Source organism: Corvus brachyrhynchos, unplaced genomic scaffold (genome assembly GCF_000691975.1).
Source record: "Corvus brachyrhynchos isolate BGI_N302 unplaced genomic scaffold, ASM69197v1 scaffold229, whole genome shotgun sequence".
NCBI lineage: Eukaryota > Metazoa > Chordata > Aves > Passeriformes > Corvidae > Corvus > Corvus brachyrhynchos.
The window spans coordinates 286561-306510 of NW_008240042.1; the positions used below are offsets into that span (position 1 = coordinate 286561).

The 19950-nt window shown below is 38.8% G+C and overlaps 1 protein-coding gene across 2 annotated transcripts; it reads right to left on the reverse strand.

Annotated features, from left to right (window-relative positions):
• Positions 1-6205: 6205 nt before the first annotated feature.
• HELQ (helicase, POLQ-like) lies at positions 6206-19944 on the reverse strand. Of its 2 annotated transcripts, XM_017744247.1 has the most exons (18): positions 19935-19944; positions 18921-19659; positions 18389-18567; positions 17681-17881; positions 16545-16617; positions 15959-16056; positions 15299-15397; positions 14471-14616; positions 13338-13577; positions 12522-12663; positions 12131-12235; positions 11399-11618; positions 10516-10673; positions 10045-10143; positions 9586-9759; positions 8965-9078; positions 7879-8013; positions 6206-6405 (listed from the first exon to the last, which is right to left on the reverse strand). In XM_017744247.1, the coding sequence occupies exons 2-18, from the start codon at positions 19633-19635 to the stop codon at positions 6319-6321; spliced, it is 2985 nt and encodes a 994-aa protein (XP_017599736.1). In that variant the 5' UTR covers positions 19636-19659; positions 19935-19944; the 3' UTR covers positions 6206-6318. The 2 variants fall into 2 exon arrangements, with proteins under 2 accessions (XP_017599736.1, XP_017599737.1); XM_017744248.1 differs by lacking the exons at positions 18389-18567; positions 19935-19944 and having other exon boundaries at positions 18921-19074.
• Between the last annotated feature and the right edge of the window lie 6 nt (positions 19945-19950).

Sequence of the window (19950 nt, forward strand, 5' to 3'; positions counted from 1 at the left end):
AGAATGGCTTGTGTTATTCCAAACCCCACACCATGGGCAGGGATGCCTCCCACTAGACCAGGTTGCTCAAAGCCCCATCCAGCCTGGCCTTGAACACTTCCAGGAATGAGATGTCCACAGCTTCTCTGGGCAACCTGTGCTGATGCCTCACCACCCACACAGTAAATGGTTTCTTCCTGACATCAAGTCTAAACTAACCCTCCTTCAGCTTTAGGCTGCTCCCCTCTTGTCCTATCACTCCGTGCCCTTGCAAAAAGTCTCTCTACAGCTCTCTTGTTGTCCCTTCAGCTACTGGAAGGTGCTCTAAGGTCACCCTGGAGCATTCTCCTGTCCAGACTGAACAACCCCAGCTCTCTCAGCCTCTCCTCAAAGGAGAGTTGCTCCAGCCCTCTGATCACCTTTGTGGCCTCCTAACAGGTCCACATCCTTCTTATTTTGAGGGACCCACAGCTGGATGCAGTACCACAGATGGAGTCTGGAGTAGAGGGAGACAATCACCTCCCTCGACCTACTGCCCACTCTCCCTTTGATGCAGCCCAGATTACAGTTTGCTTTCTGGACTGCAAGAATGTTTCTAAGTTTCTATGCACACTGCTGAAACATTTGCAGAGTTTTTAATCAATTCCACTTAGCACCGCCGTTGCATTTTCCACCTGCACCAGTTCATCCTGAAGTGTCCATGTTTCGTGTGAAGTTTGTTCTGAAAACAGCTGTCTGCTGGAACAGCCCGCGAATCTGTTACTTTATTTGGGTGCAGCACTTCCCACACGCACCGAAGTTTGGGCATTAATCAGCGTGGCTCAAGTGCTCGCCTGCCTGGCCCTTCCGGTTCCTGCTTGCTCTACATTTTTGTACTATTAAGTAACTCTCCACCAGAACTAGAAGAACTCGACCAAATTAATTCTGTTGCTGATAAACACATCCATGGCCCTGCCAAAAAGGAAGCATCAGTGACACTTCTGACTGTCCCAGTATCTTAGTCAGGGTAGTGCTTCCCATTTTGGGGGTGCAGCACCGATTATGTGCCTACGCCCCAGGAAGGGCTGGGGTGACTATCTGCCAGAGGAGTAACTCATCTATCAGCAGATGACTGGAGTACCAAACAAACTACCCAGCCCCATGGGTGAACTAAGGATATAAGAATGTAGTTCAGTGTGTGAGAAATCATTGCTGCAAACCTAGCTAAGGTTGTTACTACAGGTACAGGAAAGGTCAGGAGCAGTCAGGCAAGATGCAGCCGGTGCACAATTTTGTCTGTTGGAATTACCCTACTTCTGCCTTGATTTCTTCCATGTTCTTCTTTGAGAAGAGGCACTTTGAGGCACTTGCCACTGTGGTGTATTTCTCACAGCAAAGGCACAAGGTGTATTTCAAATGGTCAAGGCTATGGTCTGGATTCAGTTGCTGTGTACAGATGTGTGTATGTAAATTCTAGCACGTGTTGTGTTTTTAGCAGCCTGCAAAACCTTCTATCAGGAAAACAATGCCCTCCAGCATTAGCTTAAGAGCTTGAAGTACTAAATGAGAAGCGGCAGCTTTTGCCTGGGCATTTTCCACATGGTTTTATACACATTTTAAAATACTGCAGAGTAGGGGAGATCAGTACAGATGTATTTGGACTCATGGAAATTAGTCCAGAATTTGAGTGGTGCCCTATGAGCTCCAAGGGGAGCACTTAAGAAGTAGGACTAGGCTTAAGCCCACTTGAGTGTTACTTGAAATCAGCTCTAAACAAGCATCCCATCCCACTTCCTCACTCCACAGAAAGCCTACACCCTGCCTTGTGACATTCAAATTCTTTGGTCTTGCAGCTCCTATCAGGCAGTCCTGCTTCTCCCATGACAGATGCCATTAGACACCCTGTGATGACTAGGTTTTTATAACTAGAAAGAACTAAAAATAAAACCTTCCAGGAATTTCAACTGTCTGACAGCAGCAGCACCATGCTATTGCTAACAGGGGCACCACTGCTGTTCCTGGGCAAGCATCAAGAACTGATACATTTATATCTATATGTATGTCAGTGCTTTACCTTGTGCATACTAAGGGAATTCAGAAGGAAGGAGCTGCCTGTACAAAAGGCAAACAATTCTTGTGGCAGAGCAGTGTTTAGGCAGGTGAACAGAGCTGACCTGTGTCAGAGTACTGCTCTGTTTCTATGTAAGAAGCCTCAGGAAGAGGAAACTAAGGCTAAGCTGATGCCAAGAAAGCATGGAAACTGTAAAAACAGAAATGCCTGTCAAAGTGGTTTTGTAAGGTATCCTTCCTCCCTGCTGCAAGCCTGCAGCCAGACCTTGTCCTGACACAGCACACAGCTCTCAGCACTTCCAGCTGGTTTTATTTCTGAAGCCAGCTGGTTATGGGAGTCTGAGATGGCACACACTGTTTGTTCAGAGATGGAAATGACACCTTGGGTCTAGATTTTAGCAGTTCTCTTTGAAATGCACATAGAGATTAAATGAAGCTTTAAAAGGAAGGACAAAGTGAGAGCTAGGCAGGACTAACTCAAATGGAAACAGCTTTCCAGAACACAGGAACACAATAGGTCTCATTCACACAATGAAAATTATCAGCTAAATGATACCCTAAGCCTGACTCTCTTACCAGTCCTTCCAGGGAGACAGTTTTGTACAGGGGTTCTTGTTATGTACAGGGGTTCTTGAGAGAACAGAATTATGGCTCAGGGGAAGGAAGGGAATCACACAAACACAAGAACTGGTCTCTGTGGGCAAGTTGGAAAGTGGAGTGAATGGAAATAAAAACTGAGAAATATGCTCTGAGGTTTTAGGTCAGAACATCTCTCTGCACCTGAACAGACTTGCACACACAATAGCTCTGATCCAATTTACTGTGGGTTGTGAAGACATGGCAGGAACATCCATGTTTTTATGACCTACTTTATCTTTGAAGCATCTACCATTATTTTACATAGAAATAAGATAAATTCATCAATGTTGCTTCTTTCCCTTTAACACAGGCCTTAGGACACAAACATCCGTTTGAAGCAAGAGAGAAATACTTGCTTTTCCAAAACATCTTGAACCCATCCTTAGCATAAGCTTTCCCATAGCACATCCCCCCATAATAGACATTTACCAAACTAATGCATACCCATTCCAACACCTTGCATGTTATATATATATATATAAATATATATATATATATTTTATGACCCCAGTTCTGTACTTGATACTGAAGTACCTCAGCATCATCTGGCAGCACAAAAATACCATGACCAGCATCTGTTGTATTCCTTTGTATTCGTTTTTTCCTCCTCTCCCATCTCCACCCAGGGGAAAAGCCCAGGTAAGAAAGCTTTATGTGAAAAGCATTTAATCACACATTACTAAATACTGCAGAAAGAAAAAGCAATATGAAATACATGTACTGCCTTGCCTGAAAAGCTTGATTTCAGGAAAATAAGACAAGCTACATATAGCAAAGTTTCAGTGCAAATTAGTGCAGCTTCATTTCACTGCTGATGCTCTCAAAGGTCACAGAGAAAGCCTTGGGGGAGTTGTACTCATCCATCTGGCAGAGCACAGCCTGTGTAAACAGAACAGCAGAAACAAGAAATGCCAACCTCTTTTTCTTTCCAGACCAGCTTTATGCAGATTTGAAACCACTCTCTTGTTTCAAACCAGCTTTTCCTGCCATTTTCACAGAAGCTCTGGCATTTGTAGGCAATGCTTGACTTTATTCCTAAATGTGTATCTCATCAAAACCTGATCTTGCAGCAGTGCTGGGTGTTACAATCACGTACAATGTGAGGGTACATTTAGCACCTGGCAGGAATTGTATTTTCCTGTTGTTCTCCTCTGCTATATAAATATATAAAAATGTACACTTTAGTTAGCATGCAAGTACAAGTATCATGCAAAGAATTGCAACAGAGGTTACAGGCTCATCAACTATTCTGTAATAAATGTAGCAATTAATGGATTATTTCCACAACATCTGTTATTGCAATAACACAGTACTTAGAGTGAATAATTTTATAGTAACTCCCTGGGGTTCCTTTCCCCCCCCAAATCCACACAAAACTCTATCAAACTTTGGAAAAGCACCACTAAGCACAAATAAACCTTTAGGGCAACTGGGTTTTCTTGTGTGGATACTACCTCACCTTCTTAGATATGTATGCACAGCTATGCTGGAATAAGCATTGTCTGCCTTTTGAATGTAACACAAATAAACCAGTAGAGAATTTAATATTATCTATTCGTTTTTCAAAAATATACCTTAATTAAAAGGGCAAGGCATTAAGAGACAGACTTGCATAGCCTCAAGTCATGGCAAGTATTGCTTCTGCCCTTGAGGGCCAACTATTGTTAGAGCCAACGTAACATTTTTTCATGTTTCCAAATCCCATTGTGCCTTACGCACTTAAATATCAGTAACAGGATTCCCCTGTGGGCACTCAGGGTACCAGTGGAAATGAAACATGCTGCCTCTGGGAAGTGCTGGGTTTAAATTCTTGACCTGGTTTAATACATAATGCAGTCAAATATTGCATTTATCCAAACTGTGTAAGCCACTATGAAGTATCACAAGTATGGGTTTAGAGGCATGTTTCTGCTAAATAAAGGCTTATAACGAATTTATTCAATTGCTACCTATGATTTATCTAATGCCACAACAAAATAAGCAGTAGAATACTCGCGTTTTCATCAGTTTTTCACCATAACCCCTTTCTGTCAACCATTCAACATCTAACACCCCCACTGGATTTGAAAACATTCCTGTTTATTTCTAGAACCCCAACATAATCAACCTGAGTAACAAGCCCCCGGTTTAACTAAGGTTTATCTTACTTTTCCTTTACTGAGAAGAGACACCCAATTTTACACAGATGTGCCATGTGTAGATGTGCCAGTACACTGGCTACCATAATTCAGAACTAATTTCACACCCTCATGAGACCCCACCTGGAATACTGCATCCAGCTCTAGGGTTCTCAGCACAAGAAAGCCATGGATCCTGTTGGAGCAGATTCAGAGGTCATGGAGATGCTCAGAGGGCTGGAGCACCACTCCTATGAACACAGGCTGAGAGAACTGGGGTTGTTCTTCATGGAGAAGGCTCCAGCGCTTATAAAAAATGAGGGAGACAGACTTTTTAGAGGAGCAGATAGTGATAGGACAAGAGGGAAATGGATTTAAACTAAAAGAAGAGATTTAGATTGGATATTAGGAAGAAATTCTTTACTGTTAGGGTGATGAAGCACTGGCAGAGGTTACCCAAGGAAGCTGTGGATGCCCCATCCCTGGTGTTCAAGGCCAGGCTGGGTGGGGCTCTGAACAACCCAGGCCAGTGAAAGATGTCCCTGCCTATGGCAGGGGGATTGGAACTAGGTGATCTTTAAGGTTTCTTCCAACCCAAACCAGCCTATGGATCTGTAATTTAATGCACCAGGCTGCCCCAGCTTTCAAGTCTGTCTTAATGTGCAGGCCATTGTCAAGTACTACACACCAGCTTTGAAGTTTACTGAATCTCAACTGAGGAAGGTTCAGGCATCCTCAAAACTACTTTCATGAAGCTTAACCTTTTGCTGGAGAAAATCTGGTTCAGATACCTTTAAAAATCCTAACTAGTGCAACCGACACATGCCCATGGGGTCTCAGAACTTGACAGGGCTTCTCAAAGGTCAGTTCTTTAAGACTTCATCTTTATTTAGTCTTCACATTTAAGCAAGAAATTAAAAAACCTTAAAAAAAAGTAAACTTTCTGTTTGGAAGACTGCTTCAGAAGCATCTTGAAAGAATTATCTCAGGGAATTGCCAGAGGCTGGGTACAAATTTGATATTTGCATTTTTAAAAAAGGCTTAAACTAGGCATCACCTATGACCTCTTGCACAACTCTGGGACAACTTCTTTGTTATGAATTGCAGCTCTATTTCTCTCCTTCCATTAGCTACACTTAGAGTACAGAGAATCCTGCAAGCAGGAACTTTGGAGTAGCTCACTCAAGTGCAAGTGTACTAAAGGGAATATCCAAAGATATTATATAAGTGAGCTGTGAACATAAGCTCCCAGCAGAAGTACACACCAGGCAGTCAGTCCAACCCCCAAAGCACTCCTAGGGCTATGTCTAAAACCAGGAATGAATTATGATTCTGTCCTATTGCTCAAGAAGTTCATAATCCAAACCTTCAAATGAAGTCCACTTTCCAGGAAACATTCTGAACTCAGAACTCACTCAAAATTGTGGTATACAAAAGGCATTAAATATTTATTAAATTACAGCATCTTTAAACAGGAGAGGTAAAAAACTTTAAAATATCCAGATTTTGGATTCATGATTTCTCTTCATGAGAGTCAGTGGGTCCCTGGGATATCTGTTGGCACCTTTAAGAGTTCTTCGACTTCTTCCTGTAAAGCCTCAGCTTTTTCACTCAGCAGCATCTACAATAAGAAAAAACAAAGAAACAAAAATTAGAAAACAAATACAAGCAGTAGCTATAACTCTTAGACAGATTAAAACACCAGTGTTTCTTTCCAAACTTGCACCTGGGTCTGTAAAAGACTTCTGCTGCTGCTCCCAGGACTGCAGCAGCTTTGCCTCAAAGGACTAACATTTGCACCAACATTTTTTTTCTGATTAGAGTACACCCATATAAAAAGCAGTCACGCAAAAATTCATACAGCACACAGTTGGTTTTCTGGATTCTGCCATCACACAATATGCCAAATTTACAGAACATAAACAGTTTTGTCTGTAACTATTAAGGAACATTATTAACCTTAGATATTTATTTTCCACGTTGGAGTAAACATTTTTAAAGTTGTGCCTGCTGAGTTGCCAACTTCTTCCTTTATTTGAAATTTCTTACTACAGCATTTTACACCAGACATACAGGACTCCTGATATCAGCAGTTGTTTAATCCACTGCCCTGACAGTTTGTTGCTGGCAGTTGGAGAAGAACAGGACCCCATGCAAGCACTCTTCTAACTTCCCAGTTAGAGAAAACTCCATGAATTTAATATCTGACCATAAGAGTAGGCTAGATTGCTAGATTTGGCATTGGTGTAGATAAGGAATCTGCATATATCACTTTCTTTTGGCTCCCACAGCAGCAAAATAAAAAAGCAGCAAGAAGCCTACAGCAATATTATCTGAATGTGACCTTTTAAGTGCATAACCCCCAAAGTTAGCATGTTTACTTTGTGAGAATGTACAAACCAAAACTTTCTAATTGACTGCCTTATTTTTACACCAACCACGCATCCTTTTATTCTGGACATTCCCTTACTTCACCAAGAGCTTGCTCTTTTAGTAGAATCAAATGTGCAAATGTGAAGCCAATGCCATTGCAACAGCAGATAATGAATGGAGATAGAGAATACCATCACTTGATAAAGTACTTCCTGCATGTTTTTGTTTAGACAAAACTCAGTGTTTGTTACAGAACCGGCATATTCAAAATGGAAAAGAAAGGAAAGAATAACAGGGCATGACAAAGCAACCTAAATAGGTGAGGTTAACTGTGCACCTTGCTGGTTTCCATTTCTACAATCCTAGAAGTCCTGTTCTTGTGTCACAACTACCACTAGAACTTCTGTAAGATAAGTCCTGAGATATTGGCAGAACTGAGCATTTCCAGCACAGAGACCACTGTACTCATTCAATTCCCACATTTCATCAGACAAGCTGTCAAGCATTTTTGCCCTTTGCTGCCCCTCTGAAAAGCAGCACCACTTGGCACTATCCTGTATACAACAGATTGTTCTTAGTACAGATCAGTATTTGGATCACAAACATACTCTAGTGCCTTCACCAGTAAACCAAATCCTTCCCTTGTAATGTCATTCAGACATCCACTTTTGACATACTGGGAGTTCTGAAGCAGGTTTTTATACCTTTGTTTCTAACTCACCTTTGCAGATGAAACAATTTGTTTGGCTTGACGTCGTGACAAGTGCTCAATCATCTTGACCAGAGTATCTGGATTTGCATTAGCCAAGTGAGCTAAAGTTTTGTACCCTGCATTGTAAAGCTGTTTTGCTCGTGCCTGAAAGTACAAAACTGTGTTAGATTATCAGAACAGGAAATAAGAATTACTGGTAAATGACAACCTCTACACCAACCTCAAACATTTCATTCTGCATATCAATCCAACTCCCTTTTTTCTCTTTCTAACATGAATACTCACTGAGAATCTTTATAGCCCAAAAGCAGAGCTTTACCACTAAGATTCACCACCCCAGCAATCTTAACTGGGCTCTCAGGAATCCATTTGCCTTTATTTTCTCTGAGCCTAGATGATACCAACTCTGCTGTCTTCTCTTATTGCCATGTTTCCTGCATTCACTGTCACTGACAGGAACGACAGTCCCACATTCTTTGGAGGTGTCTGTCTTGTTCTCAGATTAAAGCCTTACTACCACTAAATTCAATGGTTTTCTGACAAACTGATTCTACAATAGGCTGGATAGGCAAGTTAAATCATTTTGCGAAGAGCATAACCTTGGACTGAAGCCCCAAAAGAGCTTTTATTCTAATAGGAGTCTTTGATTCAGAGACTGGTTAAATTTCTTATTTAAAGTGCATGCAGCACTGCAAATGATTGCCAAAGTTCCCAATAGGACTTTGCATATTTCTGTAAGGATCTTCTAACTTAAATATGTAAATTCTTATTCCTCTTTACTCCCATGAACTGAAGAATCCTTACCACAAAAGAAACCTGGACTCTGTTTTCCAACTAAGTATACAGCTAAATTATTGTCCAAACACAGTATTTTCACAGCTGCTGTGGCAGCAGCCAGAAGAAAAACATTGGCTCCAGCTCCCATTTCCTCAACAGCTCACTTTTCCTCCAACCTCCAGGCTGTTGTAGAATATCCACATTATGATGGAGTCCCAGTAACAAATTAGTTTGGTCTTTCAGATACACTTGAAAGGCACAGCAACATTTAGCACACAAGTTTACACTGAAAAGTTTCATCAAGCCACGTTTACTGACCTCTAGAACCCCTGCTACCTCCATCAGAGGGATGAGTTCTGTCTTAACACAGTATGTCAACTGCTTGGTAAGTTCTGTCAGCAAGGCTTTATAAACCCAGAATTCTTCCAATTCCTGCAGAGATAAAGATGGCTAAAAATCAGATCCAAAGTTCTGTATTTGGGGAATATGACTGACAAAACTCTCCTATGGCAACAAGCATATATTTGGCTTTCAGATGGGGGAAGCACAATTATTTCTAGTCATCCTTTCAGACAGTTGCAGAGATGTATTCAGCACTCTTCAGCTGAACATCCCAAAGCTGGGGCAATTCTAAAGGATAAGCAATGCATTATTTCAATTATCTCCCCAACAGCACTGACAGTAATCAATGCCCTGTACAATTTGTATATTTTCACATTCTCAGTGCATAAAGCTTACTTTTACTATCGGAAATGTCATTGTATGAGCATGCTCTGCTCAGTAGGAAAAATAACTTTGAACAGGAAAGGTGAAGAAACATTTTTGCACAGGAAAGGTGAAATACCACACCTGTATTCAGTTCTAAAGTAAGAGAGCCAAACTCCAGATTTTGCAAAACCAAACCACAAAGAATTTATTTCCATTCTTTTAACACAGTACCTCACAGAAATGTAGAAGACAGGATGCAAAGGAGGCAGCAGAATTGAGGAGATTTTGCACATATCCTCGGGACATGTTAAATTTCTCCGAAACACTCCATATATTGGTCTCTTTCAGTAAGGTATAAAGGACAAACGTCAGGTAGAGCCTGTTCACCACAGCCATGTCCACATTCTAGGAATAAAACAAGCTAGAATGCAGAGCCAGTATCACACTGCAGGTGTTCTCTTGGTACTACAAGGCAAATCTTTTCACCTCTACTCCCTTCACAGCTTTAAAACATTTCTATATTACACACAAAGACATTAAAACATTAAGAAAACCAACCAAGGAGGTTAAAAGAACTTTAACAATCAGAACAGTAATAAACAACACTAGCAGAAAAATAATCTAGAATTTGTAAATAATCAAATGAAATGACTAAACTTTTATCTTAGGTATGAGAAATCTCCAACCTACCTTTCTGATGGCTTGACCAGAAGCCTTTTTTGTAATAAAGCTTTCAGGTACTCCCACAATATCTGCTACTTTTTGCTCTGCTGCACTTAGCTGATTGAACTAAAATAAGATTTTATAAAGAATTTTCAGATATTTAGTTCTTTTCATATTATAGGAAACACAAGTGTATTATTTACAGTGAAACAATACTTTTCAGTATCTCTGTAAAATCAGTAGAGTAGTACTACAGTCACTAGTCACAGGCAGATCTGTGGCTTCTTTGCCTACTTGTTTGAATTATCTGTAACTGTCCATCTCTGAATGCCGCATTTTAACAGAATTAAATAGATTTTAGTGCTTCCCCAGTAAAAAATTAGCATATTTCCCATCAAATTGTTACGCCACAACATGTCCTGTGTGTACAAACCCCCTGCAAATTTAATACCCAGGATTACTGAATGCCCCAATGCATGTTTGCTAGCAAATTCTCACCTGTCTCAAGTATATCATCCAATCTGGGCTACAGCTCGAAGTCAAATCATAGGGAGTTGCCAGGTATAGGAGATGAAGATTGCTCTCAAGAATCAGCCCCTCCAAACCCTTCTTCAATTCTCTGTACAGGAGATTGCAGTATGCCAAGTCTATAGAGCCTAGAATAAGCACAGAGGGTAAGAGTAAGTACAATTATAAACAGGCACACAGAGTTAAATGAAGTACGTTTTAACATAGAATCAGTCTTTGTCTTCCACAAAAGCTTGTTACGCCATCTGAACTGGAGAGAAGTATCTGTAATGTGAATAACTGTTCTGACCTAACATGAGCAGTGAAGCCAAACTGAGGAGAGGCACTCACCTATTTCCATGCATGTTCATTCTGTGTGGTTTTGGAGTGCTTTGCAAAATGCCTTGGCTTTAATGAAATCCTGCAATAATGCTGTAGATTGAAGGAACCCTTCAGATTAATCCTATTTCAATTGCATTCCATACCCCAAAATCTTTACGATATACAGGAAAAGAGATTTTTATATATATATTTTTTTTATTACAATTGGTCTACATGTCATATACTCCCTTTCCCTCTTAAGCTTTCCAATAAATCCTTCTGGTTAAAATAACCTGTTCATAACAATGAATTATAAAACAAGGTCCTGAGTCACTATGATTACAACAACTAAATCAAATCTTTAAGTCATTTTTAAGGGGTATAGTTCTGGTTTTGTTCCCACTGGGATCAATATTATTACATATCATTGCCACTGTGTTCAGTCATGGGCTGCTTCACTCCCATTTTCACTCCAGTACATCATGCAGTAAAACTGTTTCTCTGCAACTCATTTTTCATTGCAGTTTAATAAGAGGAATAAAAAAAGCCTTACCCTTATATGTAGCTTTACCCAAGGGTGTGATTGTCAGCAAACATTTGGAATTGTGGTCCTTCTCAGATATTCTTCCTTTTAGCAGTCCTTTTTCTTTTAGATTTTCCAGCCCATCTTTAATTATCTCTGAGAGGCTCTTCTCTTTGGGCAGCAGCTGCTGCTGAACACCCAGCAATGTACAGCACATAAAATTGTCCACTTCCTCATGGGTAACTGCTATCTGCATCAGTTGGGAAATGATTAGCATATTTGAAGTTATAATTTCACACACTTAATAAGATATAGCAAAAAAATACCGAATAAAGGAGGAGATTGTGTTTCTGTAAGAATACATCCCTACAAATAGAATGATAGATACTCGGTGGTGGATCTGATAGGACTGCTCTCCATCTGTTCTATTATTACAGATACTGCATCATGTTAACTCGTTTCCACTGTTTTATTTGTATTCTGAATCAAGTATCAAAAATAGAAATATTAATATTGTATAGTATAATAAAGTAGATGTAATTTTTGCTTTTACACATAAAGTAATTGTGTTACATGATTACTTAATAAGTGAGTTAAATGAAAAGATTAATCAAATTTTTGTCCTTATCTGATTAGAAGCTGTTCTGAACTTGTAAGTCCAAGTGTTTAAGCAGTCTGTCTTTTTCTACAGACTCAACAAGTGACATTTTCTTGGCATTTTCCAAGCACTTAAGTTACTCACAGAGAAGATTTAATTGATACCTTCAGTCCAACCAAAGATAACAACAGGCTCTGCATTCCCTTGGTCAACTCCAGCAGAAGATTGCTGTAGCAATTCTCCAAAGGACTGTGAACTAAATCCTGAACCTAAAATGATCAAGGAATATATTAGTACAGAGGAATATTCATACATTAATTTTACACTTACCCCCCCCCCCATTTTCTTTATAAGCTGAATTGTGTATATAAGTGTAAACATCTGAGGTTTACAGTTGATATCTGAAAACAAACCACATAAAGATACTATTACATAAGTCAAATACTCACATTTTTAAAAAGTGACCAAAAATTAAGCTAGGCAGCTCAGCTCCTCCTGTTTTTTCCACCATCTTAACCCAGCAATTTAAATTACCAACAGCTTTTTAAAATTTACCAAGTGTTTGTCTTTTTCTTGCACTATGAGAATACTTTCTCCAGCACTGTCAATACCAGCTCGACCAGCTCTTCCAATCATTTGTTTATACTGATTCTTCTTCAGGAAGTCATTGGCAACATAAGGAGCCCTGAGAATCACCCTACAAAGAAGCCCTTAATAAGTTATGCTTTATATTCGAATTACTAAAGCAGCAATAAAATGTTACAAATTCAAAATCATTCTTTGTATGTGCCCCTTACCTAGTAACTAATAAAAATCAAATGCACCTCTTTGGACAGATGTGTAGATCAATTGTAAAGCATTAAATTATTTAAGGTGTATTAAATGTGCACACAGAAGTGGATTCTTAGCAGTCTTTGGTCACACAAGGTACAGCAGCCCCATAATCAGAACTTGTATGTGAAAAGATAATACATTTTTGTGTTAAAACATATTCCAACTGTAACTCCTTGGAAAAGGTTTATTTTACAATTTAAACACTGTTCTTAGGGCAGTATCTAAAGAAACCACTGTTGTCTTGAATAACCCTACTAAAAACACTGAAGCATTTTTCAATTTATTAAAATTTCCTTAATCCATTTAGATAAGTGTTCTTCAGTTACATACTCTGACGTACTTCCTACTGATTCACTTCTCCTACATAAATACTGCACAGTCTTGTGTCCCAAGTTGAACACAAAATCCCTTATACTTCCAATTTCCTGGTAAAAGCAGAAACACACTTTAAATAGCACTGAGATTTCCAAGTTATTAAAACAATTATTTTTACAAAGCAAAAAGTCTATGCAAAAATTAAATGTTTCTGTTACTGACCTTCTAGCTGGCAGGTTGACTCCAGCAGCTAGAGTGGCTGTGCAAGCAAGCAGACACAGGACACCTGAAGAATAAGCTTCCTCTATGCTTTTTCTTTCATCATTTGTAAGGCCACCATGGTGATAGGCAATACCAAAAGGAATTGTTTGCCTCAAAAGAGGACAGACAGTTCCATTTCCAATACTCTTTAGGTTCTTGATGAGATCTTGTTTCTCTTTCTCCCTGTGAGCTCTAAATTCTCTTGGAGGAGGAAAAACATTTCTTTAGACTTTGACCAATCATTAACTAAAAAGAAAATAAAAACCAGGAGACACGCTTACTGTCTACTTCTGTTCATCATCCATTCCTCTAACATCTAGATTGGAGAAATAGTTATTTCCAGTAACTTTAAAGCAGCAATACACAGGAGGCTGATTTAGTTGCAATAGAACCCTTCTTGTTTGGAAGCACAGGAACAGAAGGGATCAAATACTGGCTGGGTGTAGATATTGAGTGCACCAAACAAAGGATATAGGGCCAGTAGTGAAGGTTATAGGTACAGCTAAAATGGTTTCAATTTTGATAGCAAGGGAGGGGATCGTTCATTTTAATATAGTTTCTTACTACATAAATTTCACTTTGCTAGATCATTATGAGTTGACAGAATCATATTTAAATGAAGTCAGTCTTATGTCTTACTTTATCTTCCTTGTTAATGAAGCCTGCTTTACATTTTACAGCTTAGATTTCCAAAGCGGGTATGGAACACAGATATTCAACTGACTACTAAAATACATGACCAGATACCAGGCTATAGAGAAAAATGTTTGTTTTCTAAGCTTCCAGCAACCAGTGCCAAAGTTAGATTAATTTAGTATGCGTTTCCTTACTTTCTTTAGTGTTTGTCCTCTGACAATAATTTCTTTCAACTATTTTGGTATAAAAGTAAGAATTTTTTAAAAGGTTTTGTTTCATAAGCCTTTCACAGTTTGCTATCACTTATGCAGTTAGCAACTTTATATGATTCCATGTTCAAAGTATTTACTTCTAATCACCAGGGAAAGACATTTGCAAACTAGATGACAATAAATCCTAAATTGTAAGCAATTATCTCACCTATAATTTAAAAAAAAAAAAAAAAGACAGAAACTTACTTCTTGAGGTACTTGCACACCATTGAAGCCACATTTTCACAGTTCTTTTTAGTGGGACAAAAGATAAGGCAGGAATATTTAGGAATAACTTCAGTAACCAGTGCAATGATGTGGTCAGGATCTGCTTTCTCCAGATTACTAGAATACTGTAACAAACATAGATTGACAAATATTTAAATTTAGAAGTTAAGTCATAACCTAAATATTCAATACTTGTTCTCAACCATCGCTTGAATACTCCCATTGGATTCAATGTGATGCAATTCCAAGAAGTTGTAGGATAAGGTTTTCTCCCAATCCTCACTTGAAAGACATCTAACTTGAGGGATACATGGATACACAAATCAAATTCTTTGCTTTTTCTCTTAATACTTAATTTTCTTTTAGCAACACTTGTGATACTGGCAGTCTACCATAAGACACGTTTTTCTTTGTAAAAGTTGAAATGAATCCCTACAAGGCAGTAGTAAGCTGGCAAACTCCCCAAAAGATATCTTCTTTCAGAACTAAGAGTGATCAACTGTTGAGAAAAGCCATCCCCAAACAGAAAACATAGAGTATCTGGAATACTCAAACACATTACTCTCCACATGTCAAAATACTGAAGAAACCTCTACCTTGAAGAGTAAAAAAGAAGTGAAAATCAAGTTAAGCATTCAGTATTTTAGGGCTTTTTTCCTTCCCAAAGCCTACCACTTCTTTCTCATGGGTACTACAAATGAATGATCATGTTTAAGTAATTTCTCTAGTAAAAGGTCTGTAAGCAAATCAGTGTAAAATAATATCTTTCACAACAGTTCAAAGAAGCTATATGCACTTTGTTTTTACCTTGAAATTAAGGAGACGTGAAAAAGCAAAGCCATTTTCTGTTTTGCTGTCAACTGCATAAATGGTATCTCGTATCTTTATGTATTCTTTTAATTCTACCTAGCAAGATAGAAGCCACAAAGAGAAACTTCAGTTAAATGACTCAGTTTTCTCTAAAGCTGTTGCTGATGTACAGCTACAGATTTTTTCTAAGCATCACAGGCCATACACATACTTGTACACAAGCACACAGTTTAGAATTTTTAAAAGAAGTTCATTGTTTTAATTATTTGCCTTGATAAAGCATGGAATCGTAATGGAGAATGCCAAATATTGTATCCCATGAACTATTCATAAACCATGCTGTCCTGACAGCATACAAGCCCGAGCAGCACAGATTCCAGTTAAATCAAATGGACTGCAATGATTCATCACAGTAGCTGTAATTTAGGAATTGCTTTGGTTAAAATGAAACAAATGCCTTAGCACAGCAATATAAAGGGTATTGCATTTGTGTATTTAGAAGTGCACAGTACTATTTATTGTACTGTTAGCAATTGAGAGCAATAGCAGGCCTTATATTATACACAGCACAAAAGCTGGGACACAATCCTAAAGAGATTTACTATAATTTAAGGGCAAATATCTTCTTTACTAGTTCCTGGCAACTTGTATACATACTGGTCTGAAATCATTAGTGTAGTACTCTGCTTGCAGGAACTTTTGCAGGTCTCCAACATTATTTAATGTCGCGCTCATTCCAATGACTTGCGTCTTTTCTGTCAAACAAGAAGTTAAAGTAAATTTGTTGTCACATTACCATTTTTTAACACTTCTGCTCAGTGTTTCAGTCATAAGACTCCTTCTTCATCATTAGTCATTCATGGTGCCAAAGTAGCAGGTTTGAAGGGAAAGGCAGCTACTAAAGAAATACTAACTAACTAAGAAATAATACTAAGTTACAAAATATTACCAGAGACTTAAATGTAAAAACAGAGCATTTAATTGGAATGGCTAAAGGGCTCCTACAAAGAAATGGAAGACTTTTGACAATACTCAAGATTTTCCAGAGACCTATTGTAAGAGCTTCAAAAACATTAGCGGGTCAATTAACACTTAATGAGTAAATGCTGTTAATACATGGAGTCATGCTGTGCTTTTCAAAAGCAGCCAAAACAGCACAAATCCAGAAAGTGAGAGTATGACTTCTCTCTAGAGAGGCCACAACTATGAAATGTTAATGACATTAATTGCAGCCATGACTTACTATTGGTGTAAAGAATTTTTGCCAGAGTAATTTCCAGAATTGCTCCACGACTGCCCTCACCGAGCATATGCAGCTGTGCACAGAAGGGAAAAAGAAAAGGCAAGAATGTTACTGAGTTACCAGTATTTCTAAAACAACCTCCAAAATATATAGACCTAAATAAATACTACAGAACTGTGTTTGTTGGACTTCCTCATGATATCCCTCCTGTAAATTTGGATTGCTACGTTCAGATATATAACCTCACTTAAAAAGCATTTAAGAATCACAGAAAAACAGACTCAAGGGCAAATGTAGATGACAAGATTTACCTTCCATAAACAAGATTTACCTTCCATTTAACTAGAGCACAACTGACAAGTTAACTCCTGACACTAAACAGTCAGCATGGAGATCTTTGTATTCACCAGCCTAAGGCAATTTTAAACAAAACATGTTTTAAGCAGCCCTTAGAGTAAAAGCATTCCTAGCAGCCAGCTTCCAGAAAAACTAGAAGTTAGTGCTTCAGCTGCCCTCTGTTTAGAAGCTACAGTGCTAAAGTATGGTCAGTCAGCCTGAAGAAGTCCATGAATTAAAATCCCTGTTAGATGCTATACACGTTATTCAACCCCACAACTAACCCTTGGTAGCACAAGTCAGCCCCACCACTTAAAAGCACAGCAAGGGGCAATTCTCACAGCCAAATGTTACTTGGTATTTTTCTTTTTTTGTCAATGTTTCACTGCGTCACTATTAACGCCAGACACAAAGTTGCATGGTTACATCTCTAAGAATTAAGTTCTGGGATTCATAAAATACATTCCATACAATTAAAATTCTTCATGCATTTTTGTAACCCATTAGAGACTTCTAAATGACAAGTTATGCAGGAATTCACCATCAACCACTACCACAGTAGATCTCTCAACATAAAATTTATTACTCTGAAATAGCAATAAATGCTTCATTTAAAGAAAAATAACTTTCAGAATTACAGAATCATGTACCAATTCAGAACACAAAAAACAAAAGTAATTTCATGATGAACACTCTAGGCTAAACCAATCAAGCAAAAACCTGCTCCTTCCTATATAATTGCTTATTAGAAACCTAAAAGAACTTGCATCTGATAAATCTGAGTACGTCTTGTGGCCTACCTCATCTACCACAACCAGGCCGAGGTCATCGATTCTTTCTGTTTCGATTAAGGAGTTCACCAGAGCATGTCCTTTTTCTATAGTAGCAATATAAAGAGATTTTTTTACTCTCCTTTTGATTGGTGGAAATCTTCCTTTACTTCCTGCATATTCTTCAACCAGGAAACCCAATTCTATCCCAAAACTCGATAAACCCCTAACCTATAAGAGAAAATCAATTAGAGAATAAATTCACGCTCATTTTGGATTTCAGAGCTGCCTCAAGAACTCAATGTACATAAAACCAACCCACATCACAATCAGCTGCTTGAATTAGTGAACATGTATTAGCTAAGAATACCTATTCCAGCTACAAAACTGAAGCATCTACACATATTATCAAACTGGGTTTCATCTGTTCTCTGAAACTAACTTTCCCTTTATGCCAAAAAATGTTAGTTTTTATTTCAAGATCACTTCCTTAGGAAGCTGGGCAGCACAAAACATCACAAAAAGCCATTATTTCAAAATTCAGCACCCTTTACTTCATAACTCAACATCTTCACCTCATCATTTATGTCTGTTCCATTACAAAATTACTGACCCTCAGAGCAGCACTTAGGAGAGGTCACTCACTTCCCACCATATATTCATAAAAGCCACGGGAGCTTGCTGAAAACCAGGCAAGTGAGCAAGTAAAAAAGCATATCAGAAATACTGTATCCAGACCTTTTCTTGCACAATGGCAACATACGGCAGGATCATCAGAACATCCTTCTGCCTGCAGAGTAATTCTTGGAGAATTATTATTTCAGCTACAAGAGTTTTTCCACCACCGGTTGGCAATGAGTATATCAAGTTCTTTCTTTGCTGCAGGGATTCTAACATTAAGCAGTCGTGCTGCCACTCTGAAAAATGAAAAAGGTACTATCAGCAATCCCAGGGGCATGTTAGTTGATACCAAAATCCCTGTGTTTCATATAGAATACTTTAAGCTCAGTGTTTGAGAGCTTTTCCCCAATAAAGCACTTAAAGCGTTCAGTGATGGTGGCTTCCAAGGTATTCCATAATCCAGCTGGATACCATCCACCAATTCCATCCATCTAAAACACCAAAACAGCCACCTGCTAAAACAGAGCAACTACTTTCCAGTGTGGTTTACACAAAGCATTAGCTTAAATATTTTTTACAGCATAATGGGTGAAACAAACAATACTCCACTAGCAATTCTTTTTTTCCAACAGACCATTAGTTACACTACCATAAAGTGTTTCAATCCCTCGAAGTTGTCTGAATAAATCTTTAACCTTGCTAGGTAATCCATAAAAAGGGCCTATATCAAGAGAAGAAGATTCAATAGTTTTCTTAGCCACAAAAATCTCTTCAGATAAAACAGCTTCTTTAAGCTGCTTGGTTTTAGAGACCTGCAGAGTCTGGGCTTTGGCATTTCCAGTCATAGCACTTTTCAGGTGATCTTTGAGACTCTCAGTTTTAATTAAAACACACTTTGAGTGTGAGGAAGAGTCAGTAGGTCTGTTCCTGCATTCAGCACCAGCAAAAAAAGACGATGGGCCCCTAATTTTATCCGAGGAAAAATTCACACATTCATCCCCCGCTTTTGAGACTGGAGATGTTCTAAAAGCAGAAGAAAGTTCATCCATTTTTTCAAAATACACAAGTTGTGATAATGGCAAGTCATCTAAAATAGACTCAGTCAGTTCTTGATCACCATCAGCTGGGTCACTGTCACGCATTTGGCAAGCACGCTCTTTGTCACTTTTAAGGACAATCACATTTTCTGAAGCAGAAAAGCTATCTTGCTCTTTCTGGTGAGCTCCTGCCTGAAGGTTCCCAAGTATGATCTCTCCAGCTGCTTTCACATCCGTATTTTTGTCCTGCAGGTATTTGTGCTCAACATCATCCACTTGAGCCAGCAATGAATCGTTTCTATAGAAGCTGTCATAGTCACCAAACATATCCTCTTCGCTATCGTTACTGCACTGCAAAAACAAAAGAGGAGTTATTAGCACCCTGAAGCAACACCGCAGAAGGCAGAATAACTTGCAGAGAACAAACATCAGGGGCAAGTCACCTAAGCCTGCCCCAACTTAACACAAAAGTATTTTGTCTGATGTCGTCGGTGAGGAGAACTCAGTTTGGGTTCTGAAGGAACGCCTTGACTCAGTGAAACAGGTATCCTACAAGTAGGCAGGATACATAAGCAGAGAGTTGATAGAGACGAGTTTTTTTAAAGGCAAGCCAAACGGCATCATACCCTCTCATACAAAGCA